Source organism: Trachemys scripta, chromosome 7, assembly GCF_013100865.1.
Source record: "Trachemys scripta elegans isolate TJP31775 chromosome 7, CAS_Tse_1.0, whole genome shotgun sequence".
Taxonomy (NCBI): Eukaryota; Metazoa; Chordata; order Testudines; family Emydidae; genus Trachemys; species Trachemys scripta.
In genome coordinates, this window is record NC_048304.1 from 45,689,693 (window position 1) to 45,715,010 (window position 25,318).

The 25,318-nt window shown below is 48.5% G+C and overlaps 1 protein-coding gene across 2 annotated transcripts in view; it reads left to right on the top strand.

Annotated features, from left to right (window-relative positions):
• The window catches only part of MAPKAPK3 (MAPK activated protein kinase 3), a 76,820-nt gene that overhangs the window by 29,469 nt on the left and 22,033 nt on the right, over nt 1-25,318 (top strand). For both annotated transcript variants that reach the window (XM_034777253.1, XM_034777255.1), the window contains exon 3: nt 25,131-25,270. In XM_034777253.1, the coding sequence (XP_034633144.1) occupies nt 25,131-25,270 (140 nt within the window). The remainder of the gene's footprint in view (nt 1-25,130; nt 25,271-25,318) is intronic.

Below are 25,318 nucleotides of genomic sequence, written 5' to 3' on the forward strand. Positions count from 1 at the left end.
ATGGATGGAGGAAAAGGCAGCGCAGGCTGCACTAGCCTGGAGAATGCCCTTTTCCCTGACAGCAAAGGCAGTAATTGACATGGGCTTGCAGTTGTTGTACTGGTATAAGCTCAGATGCTTCTCTGGTTTAGCCATACTCAAAGCCAGTGCTGCATAAAAGCCCCAACAGGCTTCTAGGCCTAGAATATGAAGGGGGTATGTGTGTGAGAAGTGTCCTAAAGCTACTTGCAGCTAAAACGAACTGAATACCTAGGACTGTACAGTACTACAGTTCAGTTAACCACAAGAATACTTTAAGCCTAGATCCCCAATTTTGGGGCAAAATTAGTTGGACTATCTAGCTCACTCCAAGCCTCCGAGCTATTGCTGTAGTTGACTGTGAAAAGCAAACAAGGTGACTATTAGGAGCAGGGCCGGCTCTAGGATTTTTGCCGCCCCAAGCAAAAACAATTTTGGCTGCCCCCATCCCCGGCCCCGCCTCAACTCCGCCCCTTCCCCAAATCCCCAGCCCTGCCTCCTCCCCCCAGGCTCTCAAGCCTAGGAGGAAGGAGGGAGGGAGGGAGGGAGGGAGGGGGGAGAAGCGGCGCGTGCGCCGCAGCCGCTCGAAGTCTTCCCCTCCCTCCCAGGCTCTCAAACCTGGGAGGGAGGGCGAGCAGCGGCGCACGAATCAGCTGTTTCGCACGCCGCGGCCGCTCGGGATCTCCCCCTCCCTCCCAGGTTTGAGAGCCTGGGAGGGAGGGCGAGCAGCGGTACGCGAGCGGCAGCAGCGGAGGTGAGCTAGGGCGGCCGGGGCACATTTTTAGGGGCAGCAGGGGTGGCATTCTGGTGCCGGCCATGCCGCCCCTAAAAATGTGCCGCCCCAAGCACCAGCTTGTTTTGCTGGTGCCTAGAGCCGGCTCTGATTAGGAGCCATAGGTGTGTGCAGCCCATTTCATTAGGGTGTGCACCCAGGGAGCCCCGCCCCTGCCCTAGTCCCGCCCCCATCCACTCCCTCCTACTTCCCACCCCCTCACTTCCCCCCTCAGAAACCCCATCCCCCCCTGCTCCTTGTCCCCTGACTGCCCCCCTAGGACTCTACCTGATCCCTGACTGCCCCGACCCTTATCCACACCCCCATCCCCAGACAGATCCCTGGGCCTCCCACTCCTATCCAACTGCTCCCTACCCCCTGACAGGACCCCCAGAACTCCTAACCCATACAACCCCCCTGCTCCCTGCCTCCCCCAACCCCTCTCCACACCCCTGCCTCTTGACAGGACCCCCAGAACTCCTGACTCATCCAACCCCCTCGGCTCCTTGTCCCCTGATCACCCCCTCCAGAGACTCCCTCCACTAACTATTCCTCCAGGACCCTCCTTGCTCCCTGTCCCCTGACTGCCCTGACCCCTATCCACCCACCACCCCCTGAGAGATCTGGGACTCCCATGCCCCATCCAATCCCTGCTGCTCCCTGGTTGCCCCCTCCAGAGACCCCCCCCCAACCACCCCACTGGGATCCCACCCCCTATCCAACTCACCCTGTCCCCTGACTGCCCCCACCCCTTATCCAACCCCCCGGCCCCAGACCCCTTACCATGAGATGAGGCTCCTAGCTTCCCTACAGAGCCAAATGCTGCCCCGCGGGAGCGCCGGCCCCGGCCCCCAGAGTGCTGCGCTCCGGGGGGGGAGCATATCTGCCTCACCGCGGAGCCAAATGCTGCCCTGCGGGAGCGCGCTCAGCCCCGGCCCCCAGAGTGCTGTGCGCGGCGGCAGCATGGCTCCAGGGGACGGGGGAAGGCAGGGGAGGGTCTGGTGGCTTGCTGCGCTCGGCTGGGCGCTCCGGCCTGGGAGCGCAGACCCCACAGCTCGCCGCACCGGGGAGTGGGGCCATTTGCCCACCCCTGCATTAGGGTGTGCCTGGGCACAGCCGGCACACCCCGTGCGCACTCTTATGTTAGGAGCTACAACCCGTTTATAGCTTCTTGTAAGTTCCATGCACAAGGAGCTCGTGGCTTCAGCAGTCACTGCCAGCAAAAGGTTCCAGACACATGGCTAAAGGCACATGCATCCCAAATGTTAATGTGGGGATTTTTGTGATGCAGTTCTCAAAGTATGATGTTTATTTGTTGTCTTGTAATACAGGTTACCTGTTAAAATGCATTTGCAAGGCAAGTCTATATTGTGCAATATATGTGCAAGAAATAAAATATGATTGTTTAAGAAATGTTTTGACCTTCTTACAGGAGGGTGAAGGGTTTGTTGCTTTAACCTAAAAACCAGATGACTGCTTATATTCATAGCTAAACACCAACCCCAATGAATGGATGATTGCATGAGTGTGAATGATTTGATAGTGTATTAACACACCAGACCGTGGGTGTGTTTTTTTTTTTTTTTTTTTTCCCAGTACTATTGGGCACACAGTCCTCTTCTGAAGTGCGTATTTGCAAACTGCCGTTCTGTAAATCTGAGCTTATTTCTCATATCGGCACTTTCCTCTCTACACTGCACGTTATCATAGAGTCTGACAGACCACCTAAATGTCATGCTTTCCAGGGTTAGTTAAGACTTCCAAAAGCCTGGGCTTTGAGAGAGGGGGACACATGGGAGGTGACTATGCATTGAAACCTGTGCTAATAGTCCCCTTGTAACCATCTCTTCTGATCTAATAGTAAAATCTTACGCCACACAAGATGCCTCATATTAATTGTATTCTTGGGTGATCGCCTATTAACAAACAGCCCCTTGGACATGATTAATAGTCTTACTGTACTGTCACCCATATGAACTGAGTCCACCTTTGACTTTGAAATTTTGTTTTCTTCACTTTGAATTTATTAATTTTCTTGGCTCTAGAAGCTGCATACTTAGAAAAGCAAGCACAAGCAGAGGTTTGGAGAGTTATTTTCACCAAAGTCAATCCTACTTCTCGTATCTGCTCTCTTGAGTAGCAATACAGAAATGGCACCTGCATTTGGAACAGTTCTGATTTTCACCCCTTGCTGTGTCAAGTGTGCTTTGCACAAGATGTGCAGATCCCGGTGATCCCCTTGAGCTGTTGCTCTAATGCAGTGGTTCTCAACCTATTTATCATTGTGGGTCTCATATGCAGCTCTCCCTGTGTTATGTGGTCCACATCCACACAATATATATACTACCTGTATGGCCCTGAGAATATCACATGGGCTGCAGCTCTGTGCTGACTGGGCCGCGGGTTGAGAACCACTGTTCTAATGTATTACTCCTGCTGCAGGCTGGGCTGTAACTTAGGGTATGTCTACACTTACCTTCGGAGCAATCAATCCAGCGGGGGTAGATTTATTGCGTCTAGTCTAGAGGCAATAAATCGACTGCCAAGCGCTCTCCTGTCGACTCCGGTACTCCACCAGAGCGAGAGGCGCAGGCGGAGTCAACAGGGGAGCCTCAGCAGTCAACTTACCGCAGTGAAGACACTGCAGTAAGTAGACCTAAGTACGTCAACTTCAGCTACGTTATTCACGTAGCTGAAGTTACATAACTTAGATTGATTTCCCCTCCCCCCACCCCCAGTGTAGACCAGGCCTTAGAAATAGGCATGATCTCTGGTTTAAAGCACTTGCAATCTAGCTCACGCAAATACATACAGTGCATATCAGATGATGGCACGGGCTCAAAGTGGTGGAGAAACCTTAATACAGATGCTCCCCAGGTTACACAAGACCCGACTTAAGCAAATTTGCACTTACAGAAAAAGTTCCATAAGCCAGAAATAGGATTTTCGAGTTGCGGAAATTTTTGGGTAACTTATGGGTATACATTTCTGACTTGTGCAAAATTCGAGTTACACAAGGCTTTCCGGAATGGAACAATTGCGTAAGTCAGGGGGCGTCTGTAGTCCCATTGTTGAAAGATTTTGCAGACAAGACTTGATGCAAGAGAGGTAGTTCACACATATGACACATTGCTGGAGAAAATTGGATCCAGAGAATAATGGTGAGCAGCTCTTCCATGTTACCTGGAGTTATATGGAGTCCTACAAGATTCTACACCTCTCCTGTTAGAGATTGTGAGATACCATGGTCCACCAGTATATGGACCACCATGCACCAATGTATGGACTGCATTCAGCTGCATGTTTCCTCTTCCACTAATGGAGCCTCTGACATAGACATCCCAATGCCTGGAAGAAATAAATGGATGGATGAAGAGCAGGTGGTTCAAGCTCCCTCCAGGAAAGAGGAGACATTTCAAGGAAGTTGATGGTAATCTATCCTCCCCATTGACTGAGAGCATCAAGTCACAGACAGTCAAAATTTTGTTAAGCCACAGGCTCATGCAGAATTCTTTGCTGCTCCTGGACATTGAACTAGTAATGAAGAATACTGTTTTCTTCAACTATCCACTAAACTGCTCTCTTTCTGCTCAGAAATCTACCATTGGGCTTTAACATAACTTAAACTGATGCATGATTGCACTATGTCATCAGTAATAAAGGAATGATACCTCACAAATGCCACTGCTCTGTCCATTTTGAAATCCCTGATCTAAGCCAGAAAACGCTTATTTTGGTCCCAATCTGTTATCTTAGTGACTGCCTCATTCTCTGCAGCCATCTAAGACAGCTGCAATACACAGGGATGATGCATCTTGACAGCTTCAGGTTTAGATTAACAAACATCATGCTGGGGGCAGAGTATCCTCCCTGAAGATAAGGACCAAGACCTTGAACTTGATTAACTGGGTAGCCAGTGTAAAGAGCAGAGGACAAGTTTGATGCGTTTGCAGTAGCCTATGTTGCTGAAGAGACATGCTGCAATATATGGTACTGTTGGAGTTTCCTAAGCCTTCATGCCCAGGAATATTGCATTGATTTAGTCCATCTGCAAGGAGAATAAAAGAGGACAGGTCATTGCTTGTCAGGGATGGCATGATTCCTTATTGTCAAGGATTTATAAATTGGCAGTAGTGATATTTTTTTCTTCTGAGGAAAAAAACGGTTACTCACCTTTGTAACTGTTGTTCTTCGAGATGATGTGTTGCTCATATCCATTCCAATTAGGTGTGTGCACGCCGCGTGCACAATCGTCGGAGAATTTTTACCCTAGCAACACCCGGTGGGTTGGCTGTGGAGTTCTCTGGAGTGGCGCCTTCATGGCGCTGGATATATACCCCAGCCGACCCAGCGCCCCCTCAGTTCCTTCTTGCCGGCTACTCCAACAGTGGGGAAGGAGGGCGGGTTTGGAATGGATATGAGCAACACATTTCGAAGAACAGTTACAAAGGTGAGTAACCGTTTTTTCTTCTTCGAGTGCTTGCTTATATCGATTGCAATTAGATGACTCCCAAGCCTTACCTAGGCTGTGGGGTTGGAGTGAGACATCACTGAGTGCAGAACCGCTGAGCCAAATGCGGCATAGTCTTTAGACTGCTGTACTAACGTGTAGTGAGCAGCAAAGGTATGAACAGATGACCAAACCGCCGCTCTACAGATCTCATGGATTGGAACCTGTGCCAGGAAAGCGGTCGAGGAAGCCTGAGCCTCGGTGGAGTGGGCGGTGAGGCGTGGCGTTGGGACACCGGCCAAGTTGTAGCAAGCACGAATACAGGACATGATCCAAGAGGAGATACATTGCGAGGAGACCGGTAGGCCTTTCATCCGGTCAGCCACTGCAATGAAGAGTTGAGTCGTCTTCCTAAACGGCTTCTTACGCTCGATATAGAATGCGAGGGCCCTGCGCACGTCCAGAGAGTGCCTACATTGATCTTGCCGCATAGAGTGCGGCTTAGGATGGATGACCGGGAGGAAGAGATCCTGGTTCACATGAAAAGCTGATACCACCTTGAGGAGAAAGGCAGGGTGGGGGCGAAGCTGCACCTTGTCTTTATGGAAGACTGTATACGGAGGTTCTGATGTGAGGGCTCTGATTTCAGAAACACGCCTTGCTGAAGTGATGGCTACAAGGAAGGCTGTCTTCCAAGATAGGTAAAGAAGTGAGCAGGTAGCCATTGGCTCGAACGGGGCCCCGTGAGCCTGGAGAGGACCAGGTTAAGGTCCCACACTGGAACCGGTTGACGCAGTTGTGAGTATAGGCGATCTAAGTCCTTTAGGAATCTGATGACCATTGGGTTAGAGAAGACCGAGGAAGCATGTTCTCCTGGATGGAACGCCGAGATAGCTGCCAGGTGCATCCTGATAGATGATATTGCCAGGCCCTGCTGTTTTAGGGACAGGAGATAGTCCAGTATAAGTGGTATTGACGCCTGCAACGGGGGTGTGGCGCACTGCAGGAGTGCAGGTATGGCGCACTGTGTTGCACCAACAGGAGAAGCGCTTCCATTTGGCTAAGTAGGTGGCCTGTGTGGAGGGTTTCCTGATGCCTAACAGAACCTGCTGCATGGATTGTGAGCAGAGTAACTCTGCCCGAGTTAGATATGCAGCATCCACGTTGTAGGGTAGAGCGATTGCAGGTCGGGGTGACAGAGTCGTCCGTGGTCCTGGGAGATCAGGTCCGGCCACAGTGGGAGCGTGATCGGAGGCACTACCGACAACTCCAGGAGTGTGGTGTACCAGTGCTGCCTGGGCCATGCTGGAGCAACCAGAATCATGCGTTCCTTATCCCTGCACAGCTTGGGCAGGACCCTGTGGACCAGTGGGAATGGAGGGAAGGTGTAGAACAGCTGGTCTTTCCACGGCAGTAGGAAAGCGTCTGACAGGGAGCCCTGAGAGCACCCTGGAGAGAACACTTGGCACTTCCAATTGATGCGTGAGGCGAATAGGTCGATCTGGGGAAACCCCCACCTCTGGAAGATGGAATGGATGATATCTGGGCGAATCGACCACTCGTGAGTTTGGAATGACCTGCTGAGACGGTCTGCCAGCGTGTTCTGGACTCCTGGGAGAAACGATGCCATCAGATGTATCGAGTGGACTGTGCAAAACTCCCACAGGCAAATGGCCTCCTGGCATGGGGGGACGACCGGGCTCCCCCTTGCTTGTTGATGTAGAACATGGCCGTGGTGTTGTCTGTGAGGACTGCCACACGACAGCCATGTAGGAGACCGCAAAATGCCTGACACGCTAGGCGTACTGCCATCAGGTCTCGTACATTGATGTGCAGAGATAGTTCGGACGTGGCCCAAAGGCCCTGCATCTGGTGTTCCCCGATATGGGCGCCCCAGCCCAGAGTTGATGCGTCTGTGACAAGGTATAAGGAAGGTTGTGGGGCGTGAAATGGTACCCCTTCGCACACCGACGTGTGGCTCAGCCACCAGCTGAGGGAGGACAAGGCGGACTCCAGAACTGTGACCACCATGTCCAGGCTGTCCCGACCCGTTGATACCCAGGCCTGAAGTGAGTGGAGCCGAAGTCTGGCATGCCTGGTTATAGAAGTGCACGATGCCATGTGCCCCAGAAGGCAAAGGCACATCCTTATTGTGGAAGTCGGGAAGCTTTGGAGGCTGCGGATGATGTTTGCGATCTGAAAACGAGTTTTCGGCAGGAGAGCGCGGGTGAGTCTGGAGTCTAAGACTGCCCTGATAAACTCTATTCTCTGGGTTGGTTCCAGAGTTGACTTCTCTCTCTTGAGTAAGATGCCCAGCTTGCGGAAGGTGCGCAGGGTGAGTTGGACGTGGGATTGCACTTCTTCCCTGGTGTGGCCCCGAATGAGCCAGTCGTCGAACGGGAACACCTGTATCCGTTGTTGACGAAGGTAGGCTGCCACGACAGCCATACATTTAGTAAACACTCTTGGAGCTGTGGACAGCCCGAAGGGAAGGATGGCAAATTGGTAATGTTTGTGGTTTACCACAAAGTGAAGGAAGCGCCTGTGTGGAGGGTAAATTGCTATGTGAAAATACACGTCCTTCATGTCGAGGACGGCGTACCAGTCTCCAGGATCCAGGGAAGGAATAATGGTTCCCAATGAGACCATGCGGAACTTCAACTTTACCATGAATTTGTTGAGTCCGCGCAGATCTAAAATGGGTCGAAGTCCTGCTTTTGCCTCGGGGATTAGGAAATAGCGGGAGTAAAACCCCCTGCCCCTTAGCTCCGATGGAACCTCCTCAATCACTCCCATGGACAGGAGCGTAAAGACCTCCTGTATAAGGAACAGGAGTACTTGTGGCACCTTAGAGACTAACAAATTTATTAGAGCATAAGCTTTCGTGGACTACAGCCCACTTCTTCGGATGCATACAGAGTGGAATAAATATTGCTTGCCTAGTTTTTGTAAAGTCTATCCATGAGGAAGTTTGTGTGGAAGGTTGGTTTATATTATGAGAGTATCCAGTTCTGAGAGCTCATTCTTAATCTTTCCCTGGATACTCTCATAAGAAACCAACCTTCCACACAAACTTCCTCATGGATAGACTTTACAAAAACTAGACAAGCCATTTACAAGACAAACTTTGCCTCTCTACAAAGGAAAAAGGACACTAAACTATCTAAACTGCTACATGCCACAAGCAGCCACAATAGTAGTTCCCTTAACCCACCCAGCAATATTGTTAATCTTTCCAGCTATACTCTTAGCCCAGCAGAAGAGTCTGTCCTATCTCAGGGCCTCTCCTTTTGTCCCTCCAGACCCATGAATATGATACAGTTCTGCGGTGACCTAGAATCCTACTTTCGATGTCTCTGACTCAAAGAATATTTCCAACATGCCTCTGAACAGCATACTAACCCACAGAATCCCCTCTACCAGCACTACAAAAAAAAGGATTCTGCGTGGACTCCTCCGGACGGTCGAAACAACAGACTGGATTTCTACATAGATTGCTTCCGTCAACATGCAAAGGCTGAAATTGTGGAAAAGCAACATCACTTGCCACATAACCTCAGCATTGCTGAACACAACGCCATCTACAGCCTCAGAAACAACCCTGACATCATAATCAAAAAGGCTGACAAAGGAGGTGCTGTCGTCATCATGAATAAATTGGAATATGACCAAGAGGCTGCTAGACAGCTCTCTAACACCACATTCTACAGGCCATTATCCTCTGATCCCACTGAGGATTACCTAAAGAAACTACACCATCTGCTAAAAAAACTCCCTGACAAAGCAAAGGAACAAATCTGTACAGACACACGCCTAGAACCCCGACCAGGGGTATTCTATTTGCTACCCAAGATCCATAAACCTGGAAATCCTGGACGCCCCATCATCTCAGGCATTGGCACCCTAACATCAGGCTTGTCTGGTTGTGTGGACTCTCTCCTCAGACCCTACGCTACCAGCACTGCCAGCTATCTTCGAGACACCACTGACTTCCTGAGGAAACTACAATCCATCGGTGATCTTCCAGAAAACACCATCCTGGCCACTATGGACGTAGAAGCCCTCTACACCAATATTCCACACAAAGATGGACTACAAGCTATCAGGAACAGTATCCCCGATAATGTCACAGCTAACCTGGTGGCTGAACTTTGTGATTTTGTCCTCACCCACAACTATTTCACATTTGGGGACAATATATACCTTCAAGTCAGCGGCACTGCTATGGGTACCCGCATGGCCCCACAATATGCCAACATTTTTATGGCTGACTTAGAACAACGCTTCCTTAGCTCTCGTCCCCTAACGCCCCTACTCTACTTGCGCTACATTGATGACATCTTCATCATCTGGACCCATGGAAAAGAAGCCCTTGAGGAATTTCACCATGATTTCAATAATTTCCATCCCACCATCAACCTCAGCCTAGATCAGTCCACACAAGCGGTCCATTTCCTGGACACTACTGTGCTAATAAGCGATGGTCACATAAATACCACCCTATACCGGAAACCTACTGACCGCTACACTTACCTACATGCCTCCAGCTTCCATCCAGGACACACCACACGATCCATTGTCTACAGCCAAGCTCTAAGATATAACCGCATTTGCTCCAATCCCTCAGATAGAGACAAGCACCTACAAGATCTCTATCAAGCATTCTTAAAACTACAATACCCACCTGCTGAAGTGAAAAAACAGATTGACAGAGCCAGACGAGTACCCAGAAATCACCTCCTACAAGACAGGCCCAACAAAGAAAATAACAGAACACCACTAGCTGTCACCTTCAGCCCCCAACTAAAACCTCTCTAGCGCATCATCAGAGATCTACAACCGATCCTGAAAGATGATCCTTTACTCTCACAGATCTTGGGAGACAGACCTGTCCTTGCTTACAGATAACCCCCCAATCTAAACCAAATACTCACCAGCAACCACACATCACTGAACAAAACCACTGACCCAGGAACCTATCCTTGTAACAAAGCCCGATGCCAACTCTGTCCACATATCTATTCAAGTGACATCATCATAGGACCTAATCACATCAGCCATACCATCAGGGGCTCGTTCACCTGCACATCTACCAATGTGATATATGCCATCATGTGCCAGCAATGCCCCTCTGCCATGTACATTGGCCAAACCGGACAGTCTCTCCGCAAAAGAATTAATGGACACACATCTGACATCAGGAATCATAATACTCAAAAACCAGTGGGAGAACACTTTAACCTGTCTGGTCATTCAGTGACAGACCTGCAGGTGGCTACATTACAACAGAAAAACTTCAAAAACAGACTCCAACGAGAGACTGCTGAGCTGGAATTGATATGCAAACTAGACACAATCAACTCAGGATTGAATAAGGACTGGGAATGGCTGAGCCATTACAAACATTGAATCTATCTCCCCTTGTAAGTATTCTCACACTTCTTATCAAACTGTCTGTACTGGGCTAGCTTGATTATCACTTCAAAAGTTTTTTTCCCTCTTACTTAATTGGCCTCTCAGAGTTGGTAAGACAACTCCCACCTGTTTATGCTCTCTGTATGTGTGTGTATATATATCTCCTCAATATTTATTCCACTCTGTATGCATCCGAAGAAGTGGGCTGTAGTCCACGAAAGCTTATGCTCTAATAAATTTGTTAGTCTCTATGGTGCCACAAGTACTCCTGTTCTTTTTACGGATACAGACTAACATGGCTGCTACTCTGAAACCTGTATAAGGAGTTGCTCGTGAGAGGAGTCCCTGAAGAGGGATGGGGAGGGAGGATGGGGGCGGGGGGAAAGAAAATTGGAGAGAATATCCCCTTTCCACCGTGTGAAGAACCCATTGGTCTGAAGTTATAAGGGACCATGCATAGTGGAAATGGGAGAGACGATCTCGAAATGGAGGGAAAGGATCCTGGGTGGTGACTAGTACGCTGTCCTTGGGCGCACCTTCAAAAATTTTGCCTGGGCCTGACGATGGTTTAGGACTGGGTTGGTGGCTGGTGGATCTCCTTCTACCACCTCGTCCACGTCTTCTGTAAAAGTCTTGCCTTGGATGAGGGGGAGGGTAGAACCTTTGAGGCTGTGGTCTAAAGGGCCTGCTCTGGGTACCTGGGACATGCATCCCTAGGGAGCGCATGATGGTTCTGGAGTCTTTTAGGCTCTGTAACCGAGAGTCCGTTTTGTCCGAGAACAGGCCCTGCCCATCAAATGGTAGATCCTGCAGGGTCTGTTGCTGTTCTGGCGGTAAGCCAGAGACCTGAAGCCAGGAGATGTGTCGCATAGCTATGCCCAACGCCAGTGTCCTAGCAGCAGAGTCCACTACATCAAGAGAGGCCTGTAAGGAGGTCCTAGCCACCTTTTTGCCCTCTTCCACTAAAGCCCCAAACTCATCCCTGAACTCTCGGGGAATCAACTCCTTAAATTTACCCATGGAGTTCCACGAGTTATAATCATAGCGGCTCAAGAGCGCCTGTTGGTTTGCAGCTCTGAGCTGTAGGCCCCCCACTGAGTAAATTTTGTGTCCAAACAAATCGAAGCACTTGGCGTCTTTAGATTTGGGCGCTGCAGCCTGTTGACCATGCTGTTCCCTTACGTTCACTGAGGACACCACCAGTGAACATGGCTGAGGGTGAGTATACAGGTATTCATACCCCTTAGAGGGAACAAAGTATTTCCTCTCCACCCCTCTGGCAGTAGGTGGGATAGAGGCAGGGGTCTGCCATATTGTCTTGGCGTTAGCCTGAATGGTGCGGATGTTGGGCAACGCTACCCGGGATGGGGCGTCAGCTGAAAGGATGCTCATCACCGGGTCCTCCAACTCCACTATCTCCTCTGCTTGGTGGTCCGTGTTACGTGCCACCCTACATAAAAGGTCTTGGTGAGCACGTAAGTCTATCGGGGAGCTGGGGCAGGGGGAGACCCGAGGTCGTTGTCCCCGCCACTGCCTCCTCTGGAAAAGATGAGAAAGATGCTACAGGAGCTAATGGATCCTGTGGCAGGTCCAATTGCGAGGGATCCAGATGTTCAGGATCAATTGGACCGGGGTCTGGGGCCTGCGTAGGAGTGGGCGCAGATGCCTCCATACCCCCCCGGGTGGGGGGGGACTGATGGTGGCCTCCGGTACTCGAGGCTCTGAATGGGCTGAGCGGGAGGCCGCAGGTGGAACTCCTTGGGCTTGGTGGTATGCCCACAGGGTCCAGAAAGACCACTGTGCAGGCTCCTGGCTAGGGTCTTCGGCCCCATTCTGCCAGTGACCCAGGTTGTCCGCTGCTTGGCCCGGTGCAGGATAGGCTGAGCAGGAGGCGCCGTTCGACTGGGAAGAGCATGAGGCGGATCGTGAGGGCCAGGGTGGTGTGGAGCGTGCCTGCGTTGACTCCGCTGGGAACAGTGCTGAGCGGTGCTGGCCCACAGGAGAGCGGTTTCTGCGCGGTGCCGGGGAGCAGTACCGGGATCGAGAACGGTGCCGATAGTCATGCCGGTACTGAGATCCAGACCTGGATCGCGATGAAGACCGTCTGCGGAAGCGGAGCCGGGAGCGGCTTCTCGAGCGGGAGCGGCACTCTGACCGGTGCCGGGAGCGGTGTCGGGAGTCCGAATGGTACCGAGGTCTGAGGCGGTGCCGCGAGGCGGAACAGTACCAGGAGGAAGATCTGGGCCGCGAGTACGACTGGTGCCATGATAGAGAATGATCTCCTAGATCGGGAGTGGTGCCAAGAGTCCATGCTCGGAGATGGTAGACGTAATAGGACTGGCTTGCCCCTAGACTGCACCGCACGGGTGAAATGCGGTACCTTAGCCTGAGTCAGTGCTGGTTCTGTAAGGGCAATGAGGTCCCTCGCTGTCACAAATGTCTCCAGCGTCGATGGAAGACGGGGCTCAACCGTGGTGCGGGTCGGGGAGCCAGTCTGCGCTGGACTCAACGGCCCTTCTGCCGATGCTGGAGTCAACGATGCCAATATTGGCGCCTGTATCCTTGGTCGCTCCGGTCCCGGACGCGAATCCGAGGTTGGTAAGGGGGGTGCCGGTGCCTGTTGTTGGGAGGCAGCCGCCTCTGGTTTGCGAGGTCTCTTCTGACGTGGGGACAGGGACCGGCGCCGAGGTGCTTGCGGTGGACGCGGTGCCGGCGAAGGCCGGTGCCGTGGGACTCTATCCGCGTCTCCTCGCGGGGCAGTACTGGAAGTCGCCGCCGGAGCACTGCGCACCGAGGCACGCGGTGCTGGAACTTGGCGTGCCGAATGAGGGTCCAGGCTGAGAGCCGCCTCCATAAGGAGCTGTTTGAGTCTAAAGTCCCACTCCTTTTTGGTTCGAGGCCTGAAAGCCTTACAGATCTTGCACTTTTTGGTCCGGTGAGACTCCCCAAGGCACTTTAAACAAGAGTCGTAGGGATTTCCCATTGCCATAGGCTTTGAACAGGCTGAGCAAAGCTTAAAACCTGGAGCCTTGGGCATAAGCCTGGGCGGCACGCCAGGAAGAAGGGGGCGGGGGGGGACCCCTTCCAGTCCGCTAACTTCACTTATAAAACTAAATCTATAACTATCACCTACTGTACTACACTAAATGTATAACTATATAACTACAACAATATCTAAACCGGGAAGTAAAAGCTAGGGAGAGTGGAGGAAAGCTATGCCGCGCTCCACAGTTCCAACGACCATCACAGGCGGTAAGAAGGAACTGAGGGGCGCTGGGTTGGCTGGGGTATATATCCAGCGCCATGAAGGCGCCACTCCAGGGGGCTCCACAGCCGACCCACCGGGTGTTGCTAGGGTAAAAATTCTCCGATAATTGTGCATGCGGCACGCACACACCTAATTGGAATCGATATGAGCAAGCACTCGAAGAACTTTTATTTCAATTTCCAGAGTAGGACCACAAGTGAAAAGTGTAATTATTTCAGATGGGATTTTAAACTGCCTTTTTCCAAATCACTACTTGAATAGCAGTGGTGGAGCTGCAGTTGAGGTCATTTGATTGAGAAGCCCAATTTACTGCACAGAGACGCTCACGTTCTCCCTGCAGTAAATATCTTTGGAAGGTTTATCACCAGCAATTAGCCCGAATAAGCTGCAGTCAGAACAATGATGATCTGTCAGGCCAAACAGGCCAGGATTTTAGGTAGCACAGTTGTCTAACATACTAGACTTTTACCTCCAGATGCTAGTTCGAATCCTTGCTTTAGTTAGGTGGAAATTAATTTGGTCGTCTCCAAACAACCTAATTTATGCACACAGCTGGAGCAGGCTGAGATCCCCCACAGTGATGAATGACCAAATATCCAGCACAAGAGCTTCAAGCAAGAATTTGTGGTCTGCCCAGTCATTCTGCATCCTGTCTGTTGGTGGAGAGGAAGGAGACGAGAGAAGACTCAGATTACTGTGGTGGCAGGCAGCCAGTCTTTAAGTCTACTACTGTGTTAATGGAAAGAAGCTTGTCCGTGGCAGGGCTTTGAGATAGAGAGTTCTAGCTGGATGATGACTGTTGAGCCTAGAGTTATGCTAGTACTGTACGCGTAAGTCATCGGTAGCATATCATGCTAATAGTACTTGAGAAGCAGGGCCGTCCTTAGGCATACACAGCATATGTGGCTATATAGGGCACCCGAAAATTTGGGGCACCACCAGGACCATAGGCGCCAACTTCTCATCTTGCCAGGGAGTGCGCGACACCCCGCCCTCTGCTCCAGGCCTTGCCCCCACTCCACCCCTTCCCCACCTCAGTGAGGGGCGGGGGGGGGGGGGAGCTTGGTGTCGTTGGTGGGTGCTGTGCACCCACTAAATTTTCCCCATGGATGCTCCATCCCCGGAGCACCCACCCACGAAGTCCGCGCCTATGACCGGGACAGCAGGTAAGAGTAGATCGGCTCCCACACACCCAGAGCGCACTATAATCTCCTTACTAGGCAGAAGGCAGGGGCCGTATTCACAGAGCCAAATGCACCGGCATAGGGGCACCAGTTTAATAATAATGCCTAGGGCCCCATAAAACCTAAGGATGGCCCTGTTGAGAAGTAATAGTGAACTGGGAAATGGAGTCCTAGACCTGCCTAAACAAATTGTCAGACTAAGAGTTTTGTGGCAGAAAAAAATCTGTTTGTAGCTGTGGCTTTTTAAACTAAATATGGTTACAGTGTTTAGAATAACATAGAAACCATTTGTGGGCAGCTTGTAGCTTAAATCTTATTCTGTTCTAAAATGCTAACAAAAGTTGATGGAGGAGGTGGAACAAGGTTACTCTATGCAAACAGCACTAGAACACCACCACCTTTTTGGCTTATGGAAAATTGGAAGCCTTTTAATAAAGGGCTAATATTTATCAACATTTGAATTTTTAAATGTTGGGAAATGAGAGCGCCTGAGCTGTGAAGTCGGCTTCCCTCATTCTTTCCTATCTCACCACCACTCTCTTGACCCACCTTTCCTCTCTCCCCACTACAAATGAATGTAACTTTTATTCTTATGGCACGTATCAGATGGTTTTATCTATCCAACTTGCAAAGCAAGTATAGTGCTAAAACACAAATATACAGTACTTAACAAAAAATAAAAGGAAATGAGACTTTTAAATCAAATTATATATGCAGTGTGGTATAAAACATAAACCTGAATAGTTAGGTCACCATACTTCAATTAGGAAAACACACTCATACTATTAAATATAACAGATCATTGGTTTGTGTTAATATAAATTATGGGTTTTTGCTTTACTGTATGCTAACCTCATCTGCAGAGGATACCTTTGAAACGTATATCCAGCTGTTCTTTTGCCATTTCAGTTACCCTTGCCCCATCTCTGCTGATGTTAAGAGCAGAGACACTTGACCTTTGCAGAGTGAGTGGCTAGCGATATGTGTAATTAGAGTTAATAGCTGTATGTCTCATTTATTTATTTCAGTTTGTACAATCATATTGTTGGGCACCCAGGCCATCTTCTGGGTACCTCTATAATAAAGTATACTGTGACATTAAACAGATATGTTTGAAGCCACTGCCCAAAATTACCCACCAAGGAAACCAATTATACTCAGGGACTCCTTAATTCCTCATACCAAATCCAACTAATTCCCAAATGCTTGGGAAAAGAGTTGGACTTTTGTAGTGTGTCCAGAAGGCTAATACATCATCCTCTCCGTAAATGCACAGAGATCCTTGTGTTGTTCTAAAAACAGAGGAATCTTGACATACTTCTGAAACATGTGATTATTGCTTACTGAGATGTGCACCTCATAAATTGACCACATCTGGTCTGCAAGCAAGTAAGTTTTACAAATGGTCAGATTTATAAAGGATCATACCTCTCTCTGCTTGTCTGTCTTCTTCCCCTCTTTGCGTTTTTCCTCTTAAATATACTCTTTAAAACTTCTTATGGAACAGTGTCCGAGGTTTGAGTGTCAGCATGTAAGTGAGTTCAGTCTTAGAATCATAGAATATCAGGGTTGGAAGAGATCTCAGGAGGTTATCTAGTCCAACCCCCTGCTCAAAGCAGGATCAATCCCCAGGTAGATTTTTGCCCCAGATTCCTAAGTGGCCCCCTCAAGAATTGAACTCTCAACCCTGGGTTTAGCAGGCCAATGCTTAAACCACTGAACTAGCTCTCCCCCTGACACCACATGCAAATACTCCTTTTTAACCCCTTTCACTCTAGCTCATTCTGGTAGGATACTGAATATCAGTCTTCCAGCTTTTGCCTTTAGAGTGATTAGCTGGGTATAAATTGGAAGAACAGAGACAGGAGGAGGAGGAAGGATTTCTAAAGCAGACAACGAAAGCCCTTGATTTAGTGCTTAGAGGCATTGAGTCGGTTAGGTATAAAACCAGAGCCATCTTTTAAAACTGTTCTAGACACCTTGGCATTTTTTATGTTTTTAATGGCTTTACCCCATGTAGGCTTATGAAAGGTGAATGACAGTTCTTGACTGAACTCCCCTGTGTACAAGTATAGCACAGACTGGAGCAATGCAAGCTTTGCTACTGCACAGCGCTTCTTTACTAACCTGGAGGGACCACCTGTGGAGCTGGTCTTTCCACTAAGGGTGCCCATTAGTGCCGACAGCAATGGTAGCTTTAGTAATGTGGACAGCTCCACGGGAATTGGACTAGAGGTTCATTACACTTAGGCCACCAGTTTTGGTCATTAACACCCTGGTGTAGAGACCTAGAAGTGAAAGGCTTTGTGACCCACCACCAATCCCCTGATCCATCCAGTCCACCTGGTTATTTTTAAATATCCAACAGTCACTGAAAGATTTTTTTTTTTTTTAAATCCACTTTTTCCATGAGGGTTTGCAGGCTTGTGTTCTCTGCTGGTTTAACTGCCACGGCTAACATGCTTCTGCTAGAGCTCTTCTGACTGATGCACAAACAAGGAAGTAAACATTCTTGTTAACATCAGCTCCATTAGGACTGTAGCACAAAGGACTACTTTGCAACCCTTCTAATGGACTGTTAGAAATCATGATGAAATTTTGGGTGGTTGTTCTTCCCTCCCCCCCCCCCCCCCCCACTGAGAGCAGAAGAGAAACCTATTCAGAGGGGATATATTCAACTACTGCATTTTTTCCCTTTCCCCACTGTTTAAGGGAGAATGTGGATGCTTCTCCACCAACTGAGGCTCTTCTTCTATAAGGATTTTTTCACCTCTATGGGTAACACAAGCCAGAAGCACTGTCTTACTTCCATCTACCTATCACTAAGGCTAAATTTTAGTCACGGGTATTTTTAATAAAAGTCATGGACAGGTCGCGGACAATAAACAAAAATTCACGCCCCATGATGTGTCCATGACTTGTACTATATACCCCTGACTAAATCTTGGCGGGGGGGGGGCGACCCCGGGGTACTGCAGGTGCTTGTGGGGAGGCAGCCCAGGATCCCTGCTGGTACTGGGGGGGCAGCGACACGTGGCCCAGAACCCCCGCTGGTGCTGGTGGGGGGTGAGGTTGGCAGGGCTGGCAGGCTTCCTACCTGACTCCTCCTGGCTCCCCAGAAGCAGCAACATGTCCCTCCCTTAGCTTCTAGCTCCACCAAGCGCTGACTCCACAGCTCCCATTGGCCTGTGGGCGGAGGCAGTGCGTGGAGCTAGGAGCTGAAAGAGGGATATGTTGCCGCTTCTGGGGAGACCCCCAAGGTAAGCACCGTCCAGCAGCACCCCCTTCTGCACTCCAACCCCCAGCCCTGAGCCCCTTCCCACACACATCCAAACTCCTGCTGTTGCGGGAGGGGGGCAGTGGCCTAAGACTGCCCCAGCAGTAGCTGGTGTGGCTGGCCCAGAGGCTGGCCGAGGTGCTCAGGTGGCCCCTGGGCCAGCTGCAGTGGGCAATGCAGAGGTCCCAGAAAGTCAAGGAATCTGTGACCTCTGTGACAAACTCTCAGCCTTACCTATCACTGTCTGTTCCCCACCCCCTCTCCAGTTGAGAAGTGTCTTGAAAAAATAGTGAGTGAAACAGCATCTCACTGATACCTGAGCTTCCCAATAGAGTTTTCTGTTTTCAAGGCCAAAAAGCTGTTAATGTTAAGAGCAAGCAGTAAAGAAAAATGCAAAACATGATCCTCTTTGGGGAATTACAGCACTTAGAGAAAGACAGTGCGGTATCTCTTATTGAATGGCATTAATCAATGGGCTCTCCTCCATTCTCTTCCCATGCTGCACCTTTTAGTCACCAGAATTCACAGTCTATGCAAAGGCCTTTTCAAGGTTTCCTGGATTAATAAAAATATGATTTAACAACCAGTGAAGTAAAGCTATCAGAACATGCCTTTGCTGAAATTGAGGTGCAATCATCTTATTTAAAAACCTTTATGGTTGATTCAGTGTCTTTCTCTCTTTCCATTCTAATGGCACACAAGTGGTCTCACCAGCATGTTCACATTCATTATGCATTAGACCATCCAGATGTGCCATTATAGAGTTAGTATAGAAATAAGGAATTGACTGCAAGACAACAGGTGGTCCAAAGCCATCGTGGTAGAGACATTTTGTGGGTGGGGGAAGAGGGAAAGGGACAAGTAAAAGCTGCATTAATCATACATAACTATACAGGCCTCTTTGTGACAACAGCAGCTCTTGAATAGAGAATGAATGGAAGAGCAGCTGTGGATCAACTGGTATTAGTTCAAGTGCATGAACAAAGACCTGATTTTGACGCATGTTCCTGTAATTCACACTCATAAAAGCAGCATGCAAAGAGGAAAGGAAGTAAATTGAGGTAGACATATGTCCATCATTTGCACGTGATGGGTGAGTATCTGACCTGCTAAAGTATAGATTGCTGCAAACAAAGTTTGGATCTGGCTTCAGGTTTCCCCCAGTTGAGTGTTAGTATCTGGACATTTAGTTCAGGCCCATCTCTACTAATCTTACAGCCCTATCTCTGACTGAAATGAACAACAGAAATGTGAGGACACATACTTTCTGTTTGCAGGAGAGACTAGGTGCTGGGAATGGGAGTAAATGAGTGAACCTAGAGAGGACCACTTGTAAAATCAGATGTTACTGGGACAACTAAATTCAAGTGCAAATACCTAAAGTAGTAATCAGTGGGTCTGCTAGAGGTCTAATACAAGTCCCAGAACTTGTTGGAATCACAGGGACTTGAGAAAGAAGAGGATTTTTCTTAATCTACTATAGAGGGATACATGCATCCGACGAAGTGGGCATTCACCCACGAAAGCTTATACATCTGTTAGTCTTAAAGGTGCCACAGGAGACTCTGTTGCTTTTTATAGAGGGACAATGTCAATGGATACGTCTACCCTGCAAAACAAGACCCACAGCAGCCACTCTCAGTTGACTTGGGTTCATGCTATGAGTTCGACTTCAGGCTGGAGCCTGGGCTCCAAAACCTGGGGAGGGAGGAGGGTCTCAGAGCCCAGGTTCCAGCCCGAGCGGGAACATCTACACTGCTATTTTTAGACCCTTAGTGGGAGTCCCAATCAGTTGACCCAGGCGTAGAGACTCGTTGCTGACATGAGTTTTTGCAATGTAACCATATCCTTAAGCCCCAGAAATCAGATGAAATAGTAAAATCACCTTCCATGGAAATGTCACACACCAATCACTTAGTAGTTCTTGGTGTACATTGATGGGAAATCACACGGTTGTCATAGGACAGTATACTATGTTCTGTTTCCTACTGCACCAGCCCATGGATTCCATTACTACCATTAATTTCACAAAATGCTACATATGTTTGTACCTGTATATAGTATGCAAAGGGCTTATTTTTGGAATCTGTGTACCAAATAAATACAAAGGATATTTTCCAGAGTTTAACCCTCACCCTCTAAAAAAGGCTTTTGGCAGGCACTTTGACATATAACGATTTCTGCACCTCCTCTTTCATCACTTCTGGCCAACAGCCCAGGTGTGCTCCCTAGTGCCAGACTTGACTATGGTAACGTCAAGATGATAGTTGGAGGGAGAGGGAAAGAACACACACAAAAATTGAGAGCAGAAATGTGGGGCCTTGAGTCACATTTCAGGGGTGGTTTGAATATTAACTCTTCACAGTCAAATCTTTACTTGTAAGAGTACTACAAAACTTAAATTAATCTTTGGTTTCAAACGTAAAATGAGATGCCCTTATCATACCTTGAAATGGGACTTGGAAAAGCCACTCACCTGTGCCAAGAGGGAAACTTTCCTTGGTGAATGCAGGGGCTACAAACAATTTCTGCAAAATTTAGGCTGTTATTTAAAACCACTATTAGGATTCTAGCTCTTATGGGTGCAAAGAAAATTTTCCAAATTTGCACTAAGTGTAAACTGGAGCAGTGTCATCTTCCTGAGTCTGTAGAAAGATGCACTGGGCCTCCTGCTGCTAATAGCTTGCCAAACAACAGTAAAGCGAAACTGATAAGACTGGAAATCAGTTTCACTGATGATTTTCAGAACTCTGAAGACATCAAGGAAACTGAAGGATCATGTTGTTTTTTTCATGCTGTTGGTTCAGAGAGGCAGCTGAGACAAGAACCAGAGTTCTTCATGGGAAGACCCAAAAACAGAGGCTAGGAGAGGTGTAAAGTAATAGAAACCTATTTCCTTGTCCTCCCCTCAGCTCTTTGCAGCAGCCAGGAAGGCTCTGGGGGAGAGGTAGAGGTTCAGAGTATATGATAGGAACAAGGCCAGGATTCTGGTAGAAATTCTAGCAGACATTCCCATTCCAGTAGCTGGTGGTAGAGGCAAGACTGAGCTTCTCCAAAGGGCATTGCCCCTAGGCCTTGCTCGTCATCTTTTTGTGTCTATCTCTGGCTAGCAATTATGTGTTTAAAAAAAAATTGAGCCCTGCCTCAGAATGCCTGCTCTAGCCTTGCTCTGTGAAATTTCTTTTGATCATTTCTGTGGGAAAAAAAGGAGACTAGGAAATTACACTGTATCTGCATTTGCTAATTGAACTTGCATTGATTGAGCATTGTGTAAAAGCGAAGAGTGGCAGGAACTCTCGCACCTTAATCATCTGATCTATACGGGAAATAGCCTTCTAAGAACTCCAGTGAGAGGCAAGTTTCAGAGTGGTAGCCGTGTTAGTCTGTATCAGCAAAAACAACGAGGCGTCTTTGTGGCACCTTAGAGACTAACAAATTTATTTGGGCATAAGCTTTCGTGGGCTAAAACCCACTTCGTTAGATGCATGGAGTGAAAAATACAGTAAGCAATATACATATATATATATATACAGCACATGAAAAAATGAGAGTTGCCTTACCAAGTGGGGGGTCAGTACTAATAAGGCCAATTCAATTAAGGTGGAAGTGGCCTAGTCTCAACAGTTCACAAGAAGGGGTGAATATGAAGAGAGGGAAAATTACTTTTTTTAGTGACCCATCCACTCCTAGTCAGTGGGATCCCTGGCCATTTAACTAAAGAGGAGGCAGGTCCTTGGGAAGGAGACTATGGGTCTCATCTTCAGCTGCACTGAGACAGCTTTCCACCACCTCCAGGAGCATGAAGATTTCCTAAAGTCTCTGGCCTGGGGGAATCTCCAAGTAATGTAGAAACACCATAGTCACTCCGATGTCTCCCTCGTCCCTGCATCCGGAACAGGGGCTGCTGCCAGGGAGAAAGAGGCGATGGCACCTGACATCTAAGGATCTCAAAGTCCTTCACAAATATTTAATTTATTTAAGCATAATAAGGGCCCATGAAGTAGTTTTGTATTGCTGCCCCCATTTTACAGAAGGGAGAACTGAAGCACAGAGAGTAAATGGCCGGCCCAGTGTCACATGGAGAGTCTGTATCAGAGCCTGGAAAAGAAACCAGAACTGCTGCTATCAGTTCCTTGCTCCAACCTTTAGACCATGCATCTTTCTCTAAGCACCTAGTGTACCAATGACAGAATACATACTGAAACTTGTTCTCAACAAGTATCTTTAGTTCCGTTTTGACTAAGATCTAATATAATAAACAAATGAGACATGAGGCAGACTCTGGCCTCATAAAGTCAATGATAATGATGTTGCCAATTTCTCTGAAAATATTTCACCTACTATTGCTATACTTAACTCCTAAGGCCCCAGTAACTGAAATAAATTAGAGAAAATTATTTTCTTTTTCCTTTTTTTACTTTGTGCACTTGACAGTAGTGTGTGGAGAGCCAGTTTCATTATTTCTCCAGTCCTGTTAATGCTACTATTACATTAGCACTGAGAGGCATCAACCAATATCAAGAACCCATTGTGCTAGTCACTGTACTGATACACTGTATGAGATAGTTCTTGCCCTAAAGAGTTTACAATGTCTAAATAGACAAAACAGAGAGAAGAAGTGGAAGAGAAGTCACAACTGAAGTTTTGCCTATACAGTGATATCCAGTAAAGTTAATCCAAATTAACTAAAGATATGAATTTGGAGTGAATTAATCAAACTGCATTAAATCCCTGTGTGGATGCTGTTATTCAGAATTAAAGTGGTCTTAATTCAGTTTAGCTTAATTCACTTTGGAAGTGAATCAAGGTAAACAGAATTAAAGCCACTTCAGTTCTGAGCAAGGGTGTTCGCACAGCAGTTTAATGCAGGAGTTTCACTAATCCACTTCAAATGCACCTTTAATTAATTTAATTTTCCTGGATGCCCCAGTGTAGACAAACCCAAGTGAAGTGACTTGCCCCACGTCACACAACAGGTCAGTAGAAGAGTCTGGAATAGAACTCAGGTCTCCTGCCTGCCAGTATACAGTTGTGTTTCATGCAGAACATTGGGCATCGGATCTGGCTGGCACAGTTCATTTTGAGTCATGGTGTTTTCTGGCAGATGAATAATTGGAATGGTAATATCAGAAAGCTCTTGTGCTGCTCAGAATATTTTTGGGGAGGGAGGGAATATGTTTCATATTGTGCAGAGCTCCCTATGATCAGGAAAGCTAATCTCTAACCTAACCTACCTTCTGAGGGGGTTATAATATTCTATATCACTGCATATAATAGAGAAGAAGCATGAGTATCTAGCCGCAATCCTGGGAACATTAGAAGTTTGTTAATACTCAAGGAGCATACTCACAAACGCAGGACTGTATACACAGTCACTGCACACTTTTAAAATCTCACTACTTTTTAGGGCCCTGTAGCACACCTTGAATTTTTCAAGCTCCATGGTGGCTGGAGTGGGGAGGAGGAGTTGCTAATCTTCAAAATCATCTGGACAGCTGGGGCCTCCTACTTCATTCACACTATCAGTTGCCTCTATTATGGAGAAGCCCAAGAGCAGTGCTAGCCTCTCACTGCTATTAGAGGCTAATGCTTTAATCCTTAGATCCCTAAGGATGTGTCTATTCTTCCTAAGGTGAGGGATGGGAACCAAGTCAATGCTGCTCCTGCTCCCTCAGCAGCCCTGTCGCACCCTGCCAGCTACACGAGACCACCTCCTGCCCCTCTGTTACCCCCACTCCCTCCCCACTCCCTCCAGCAGGTGAACAGCGTCACATTCTTTCCCCACCTGTCCAACTTCACTGGCTGGCCAGCCTCTCTGCATGGTGCCTCTTCTGGGCTCCATGTCAAGAAGTCCCTTCCCACAGCTGCTGCTCTGAGCAGACCTGCTTCTCTACGTGTGTGGCAGTGTTAAGATCCCATGCAAGCCAGTGAGGAAGAGAATGTTCCTAGCAAGGAGTGGGTAGGTTAGGACTGCCTCCATCTAGGAATCCCAACACTGCCCCTCCTCCTTGCACCCACAGACCCTTTCTTCTCCAAGGAACAATAGCCTTCTATAGCCTTCCCACTAGTCCAGGAAGGTTGTCAGTCCTGATAGCATAAAACATCTCAGGATGGGCTAGCATCCTATGGGCTGAGAGGACAGCCAAAGAGGATTCCTGCCACAGTCTTGAGTGCAACTGCCCTTTGAACCCTAGGTACTAGATTTAAGCAGAATAGCTTAGACCAGTGGTTCTCAAACTTATTTGATCAAGCCCCCCTTCTTTTTGTCTATAGTTGTTTACGCCCCTCTCCCACAAGTACATATACTGCCACCCAGCTCTGAAGGCAGCGCCACGCCAGTAGCAGCACAGAAGTAAGGGAGGCAAAGTGAAAAGTGACATTCATCAATAGCACTTTTCACAGTGGACTTAGCGCCCCATTGCCCCTTACTTCTGTGCTGCTACTGCCATTCTGAGACTGACAACTGGAGCCCCAGTGCATCCCGGTGAGGGATTGGGGAGTGGGGAGGAGAGCCCGGGGGCTATGGCTGGCCTGTTTAACCCCACATCCTGGGTGTGAACGGCCCTTTTGCACAAGCTCTGGCTGCCTGGGGCTGACAGAGCTCTTAAAGCGGGGTGGGGGAGGGAGGGGAGCACACAGCTTTCACCTGCCTTGACACATCCCGTGTCTCCCTTGGGAGGCCTGCCCCATAGTTTGAGAACCCCTGGCTTGGACTGATAGCATTGCTCTCTCCTGTCTCCTTACAGCTCCTGTATGATAGCCCGAAAGCACGACAGGAGGTGGATCATCACTGGAGGGCATCAGGGTGTCCCCATATTGTCCATATTCTGGATGTGTATGAGAACATACATCAGGGGAAAAGATGCCTCCTCATCATCATGGAATGGTACGAACCAGGGAAGTCCCTTCCACCTGATCCATATTCTGGAGAGTA